The sequence below is a fragment of the Ananas comosus genome, linkage group 14, assembly GCF_001540865.1.
Source record: "Ananas comosus cultivar F153 linkage group 14, ASM154086v1, whole genome shotgun sequence".
NCBI lineage: Eukaryota > Viridiplantae > Streptophyta > Magnoliopsida > Poales > Bromeliaceae > Ananas > Ananas comosus.
The window spans coordinates 3,678,499-3,683,960 of record NC_033634.1 but is presented as its reverse complement, the minus strand read 5'-3'; the positions used below and the strand labels follow the sequence as shown (position 1 = coordinate 3,683,960).

The 5,462-nt window shown below is 38.7% G+C and overlaps 1 protein-coding gene across 2 annotated transcripts; it reads left to right on the top strand.

The window, feature by feature from the left end:
* On the top strand, window positions 258-3,635 carry LOC109720668 (probable mediator of RNA polymerase II transcription subunit 26b). Of its 2 annotated transcripts, XM_020247924.1 has the most exons (9): window positions 263-958; window positions 1,048-1,116; window positions 1,200-1,282; window positions 1,766-1,818; window positions 1,908-2,026; window positions 2,151-2,178; window positions 2,263-2,561; window positions 2,658-2,748; window positions 3,089-3,635. In XM_020247924.1, exons 1-9 carry the CDS (start codon window positions 551-553, stop codon window positions 3,226-3,228), a joined length of 1,290 nt encoding a protein of 429 aa, XP_020103513.1. In that variant the 5' UTR covers window positions 263-550; the 3' UTR covers window positions 3,229-3,635. The 2 variants fall into 2 exon arrangements, with proteins under 2 accessions (XP_020103514.1, XP_020103513.1); XM_020247925.1 differs by lacking the exon at window positions 2,658-2,748 and having other exon boundaries at window positions 258-958.

Below are 5,462 nucleotides of genomic sequence, written 5' to 3'. Positions count from 1 at the left end.
CTACGGTCATTGAAATTTGTTGATTTTGAGCCCATTCGATCACTAGGCAAATGATATCGAAAAATAACAAAATTTATTTTTTAGGTACTCCAAATACTCTAGATCAAGTTTAACGAAGCCGATCGACGATTCGAAAATCGCAACATCGAAAATGAGCTAAAAGTACGGAAGGCTCCGTACTTCCGATAGAAGGATAGCCTCACCAATACTAATACTAATAAAGAAAGCAAGATCGGTGGATTGCGATTCGGGTTGGGTTGGATGTGCTCGGATTCGCTATCCTGTGGATCAGACGCTCTCGTCTCTATCCGTCCTCCTTTCTCTTTCTCTCTCCTCCCATTCATTCCCCTTTCTCTTTCATTTCACCAACAATAGAGAAAGAGAGAGAGAGAGAGAGTTAATTATCACACACAACGCAAACAAAGATCGATCGTTCTTCGTTCTCAATTCACGAACGCAGAGGCCGATCTTGAAAACCAAAACAAAGAAAAATAAAAAGAAAACAGAAATCCAAATCTTTAATTAATTTTTATTATTCTTCCAATCCGGCATGGCGGCGGTGGCGGTGCCGGCGTCGCCCGCGGATTCGTTGGATTACTGGCGGAGGTTCTTCCGCAGCGCGGCGGACGCCGACATCTTCCGGGTGATCGAGAAGGCGATCGCGGTCGCCGCCGCAGACTCTCCCGACGAGCTCCGCGCCCGGCGCGCCCGGATCGCCGAGGCGCTCTACGTCTGCCTCGCGTGCACGTGTTCTACCCGCCGCCGCCTACATAATCATCATAATCAAGAAGAAGAAGCCGATCAAAAGGAGGAGGAGGACGAGGAGGATGATCGCCGTGTGGGGAGCAATTTGAGCTACGACGAGGCGGAGGCGCTCACGGAGGAGATCGAGGAGGAGAGCCACACGCTCGGAGAGGTTTTGAGAATCAAGGGCGTTCTCAGCGCCGGCCGGGAGCAGGTCCGGGACTAGAATTCGACGTCGAATTGCTTTGCCCGGAAGGTGTTCGATGAATTGACTGAATGAATTTTTTTTGTGTGATGTTGCAGTCGGACGGGGTGCTGTTCGAGTCGCTGAGAAGGCTGCAGCTGATGGAGCTCTCGGTGCAGACGCTGCAGGTGCGGATCTCGGATCGAATACCAGTCTGCTCGAAAATCCTTTCGTGTTATTTTATTGTCGAAATCGAAATTTCTTTGTTTAGGCTACTGAAATTGGGAAGGCGGTTAACGGCCTGAAGAGACACAACTCGAAGCAAATTCGACACCTCGTGCGCACGCTCATAGAGTACGTCTCGCGCATTAGCTAATAATGCGTAGATCTCTCAGTAGTTTGTAGGAGAGCACTCCACTTTTTGATGTGTCATTCTAAAATGTTAACGGTTGACTGATCGTGCCGTGCGGAAGATACTCCTGGTGTTAAATTGTTTCTTGCTTTCTCTTCTTCCCGATCGATCAGCTTCCACTTTTTCGCCTTCTCTTTTAGTTTTAGATAATTAAGCTTTCGCATAGTACGAACTTCCAATTCTCCACTCTTTGAACTCAGTGAAATTTCTACTACTTTTCGGGCATATCTTGTTCTGTTTCATGTCTTCGTTGGATATTCCGTTCATAAAATTGCAGAAGCCAATGTATTTTCAGTTTCGGAGTTTGACGTGATTTTTGTACATTAATCACACCCAAGTATTGCGTATTTTATTTTCAAAACTACTTTTTCAGTCCATTGTGTTGTTCAAGATGGATCAACTTTCAATCCGGTTTCATGTCGCAGGGAATGGAAAGTTTTGGTCGATGAGTGGATCAGTGCTACAGCCGCCATTGCAGGTGCCAATAATATCCTTATGTTGTTTAAATTTGGTTAAGCCGTTAATCTTGCAAAATGGTAGCTAATTATATATTTGCGCAACTTATAGATAACTCTCCCGACTCGATGAATCCTTCGACTCTCGATGAAGAAGAAGGGCTCCCTTTTCCTCCTTTGGACGAGGGGGCTTTATTGGCTACTCAAACTACTACTATCCAGCTCTCGAAGGTATATAAAATTAAACACTTGTATCATATTCTATAGGAAACTTCGGGGAAAAAAGAAAATGCCTGTTATTGTGCACTGACTCAAAATTTTGTCTGTGCATTCTCAAAATTGCTCGATTTTGAAGTTCTTCGATGAAATGGATGATGATGGAAGTGAGTATCTACAAACTTCTTAAATGTTTTTTATAGTCGTTGTGTTAGCTTCAAAAACCTATTAACTTTTTTTTTTTTGTGTAGATTTTAGTAACCATGTTGAGGCTAGTGATAAGAGGGAAAATGAAAGTCGGGCTCAAGTAATGAGGCAAACAAAGAAACAAGAAGCCCCTAATGGACAAGCGAAGCCCCAGTGCATTGCAAACAAGCCAATCATGCCCAGAAAAGCTGAATTTGAGCTGAGGAGAGCACCGAAAGTGGCTTCCGAGCAGAAAGCACTGAAACTGGCTTCTGAGCAGAAAGCGGCGTTTGGTGAGAGCAGATTTAAAAAGCCACAAGATTCTTCTACCGTTCAAAGAAAGCAGCCGATGGTTCCAACGGATGTAAGTATTTTATACTATCGAGGAATATGAAAATGATGTGGTAGTAGCTCAGTAAAAAAGACCTAGATTGAGTCTAATTCTCCGCCTTGGGTTTAGAAATCAAAGCTATCTGAGGAAGCTTCGGTTCGAGCCAAGCTAGAGTTGGCCAAGCGGAAGCTTCACGAAGGTTACCAACAAGCAGAAAATGGTTTGTTTCTCCTTTTAATATTCTTATACTATTCTTTTTAGGGCTTGTTTGGCCTCTTGGCATTTGGAGCGACTTCTTTACTCTAAGAAGTAGCAATTAGATATTTGACAAATAAAATATTTCGAGCCTTTATAGTACCAAAAGCAAAAACTATGATTTAAAAGCTTCAGCTGCTGCTTCAATGCTAAGTTGTTGGAATGGTTTTTAATTGAAAAACTGTGAGTGCTGCTTCAAGCTGCTGAGCTCAAACAACACTTTTGCATAAGCTCCATCTTGGTTTGATAGGCCCATAATTCATTAGGTGGGTAGTACTGAAAATTTCGTCTTCTCATCAATGCAGCAAAGAAACAGCGAACAATACAAGTAATGGAGCTCCAAGATATCCCGAAACAAGCGCACCAAAATCGAGTGCAGCAAAATCGACAACCTAATGTGAAACCAAAGAACCACATTAGGAGTTGGGCGAACGGACGGCGCTGATGATATGGATATTTTAGCTGAAGGTTCCAATTGTTTTATTTAGTGCTGACCCTCTCTATCTGCGCCGCAAAAGAAGGTACATGCCTGAAAGAACTCCATCTACCAGCTTAAGCTAAGTCGTCGATACAAAAATGAAAAGAAATTTTCCGAGACATACTTTGATCGTAGAGTGCCATACAAGATTAGGGTATAATAAGAGGCGAGTTACATCGAGGCATTTTAGGTTGTGGAATATAATCAGACCAATCAAAATGGTCGGCCCATTTTTCTCATAAACTTGCTGGAAAATAACAATATAAAATTAATGTATCATCATCTTATCTCTATGAGGCATTTTTGCTGTGCAGAACTTAAGAAGTCATTGTGGTATAAATGCTTCTTTTGAGAGGGAGATATTATGTCCTTTATCACCTACCTACTTTTTCCAACTCCATCATGTTACTAACCTTTGCTACTATGTGTGGTCACTCTTTGCTTTAATAGGTGTGTATAGTGATGAAGCTCTTCTTAGTGCATTTAGGGCATGTTTGGTTGCGAGTCTTGCGACGAATTTAATAGGGATAACCTTCTTTTCAAGCCTTGATTGTTCCACTAGTTTAGGATAAGCGAGAATAATATTGGTTTGCTTTTAGGGCTTATATGATAGGCATTATCTTAACTATTGTATGAATGCATAGGTAATTGTCGCAAGGATAACTAGGGTACACTGAATAGTGTGAAATAATCATATGCCTCTAAAAGCTTAAACTACTGGGAGAAGGAAATTAAATGAGACTAGTAGTCTCAGAAGACGAACTTACAGCCTTATGCTCTGATACTGTGTGGAACAATGACTTCTGAAGATTGAACTACAAATATTTACTGTTGTGATCATTTATACTTGATAAAGAGCTATCTCTAATTTTGCATCTTTTTCTTTTTTGTAGTGTTTTAGAAACTTGTTGAACTAGTCTTTAAACTGATTCAGTGAAAGTTAGCCGAGCCATCCAAATCAGTAGCTGAACCACCGGTTGAACCAGTTAAACCTTAACCGATTAATATTTCTGGTCCATGGTTGGTTCTGATTTTGAAAACACTGCAAACAGAAAAAAAATAAATAAATAAAAAAAGATATTTGCATATTTGAAGTAGATACTGATTTAATTTATTGCCTTACTTATTATTGCAAGACATTGGATTGATAGTGACAAGAGCATATGCTGCTCTTTACACATTTCATTTAAGGCCATTAGGTGCATGAACTCAGTCACTGTGGAAGAGAGAATTTTTTTAATGCATCATAAATTATAAAGTATGTAAGTTATTTCCAAATTGGCCCCTCCACAAACTGAAACATTCATACTCCCTCACCTATTAAGACTATGTTATTAATGAATTTAATGCTTTGGATCCGAATGATAGAAACTTAAGAACAGCTAAATTTTAGAGAAATAATTTTATGTTAATGAAAATCTGTTGGGAGTTGAATTATTATTATTATTATAATTGTTATTATTATTTTGTTGTAGAAAGAAGAGAGACCCTATCATAACAACTAAACTGGTTAGTTATTTGAAGTAAAACATCTTAACATTATTCACACCTTAGATCTCAAAATAGTTGATGCAGTATTCCATATAAATTAACCAGTGAGTATTGAGCAATGCTTTACATGTATCCTATTCATAGGTGTAAAGTTATTAAAGTTTACATCCAAAGGCTTCTTGTTGTCTTTTTTAATTATTATTATTTTACTAAATACAAAGGGATTTATCAATTCTTGAATCTTTGGGGTTGAACATGGACAGTGGACACCCCTGTAAAAGGTGTATATGTAGCACTTTTTTTTTTTTTAAGTGTTAACGTTTATTATAGGGTGTAGCACTTTTCTTGAGTATTAAAACTTCAAATATCACACCTGTCGTTTAGCACTTTCTCATTTTAAAGTGTATCAGCTTATTCTATAGTTTAAAATGTATCAGTTTAGTATCCTATGGTTTCTTTTTTTTTCTTCTTTTTGTCAGCTCCTCTGTTAACTTTTTATTAAATTATATACCAAAAACTTCAAATATCCCATTTATAATTTATCGTATATGCACTTTAGTATCTTTTAGTTTTAACTTTATCACTTATTTAATGAAAAAAATTAGTGAAGGGGATAACAAAAAAAGAGAAATAAAACTACAGGGTATAAAAGTGATATACTTTAAATCATAGGGTACTAAAATGATAAACTATGAATCCATAGGGATAGA

Excerpts from the sequence above, each read along its gene's own strand:
- LOC109720668 (XM_020247924.1), top strand. The coding sequence starts at position 551 with ATGGCGGCGGTGGCGGTGCCGGCGTCGCCCGCGGATTCGTTGGATTAC. Across the intron at positions 1,117-1,199 it reads TCTCGGTGCAGACGCTGCAG|GCTACTGAAATTGGGAAGGC; the intron begins GTGCGGATCTCG and ends TTCTTTGTTTAG. Across the intron at positions 2,749-3,088 it reads TTACCAACAAGCAGAAAATG|CAAAGAAACAGCGAACAATA; the intron begins GTTTGTTTCTCC and ends TCATCAATGCAG.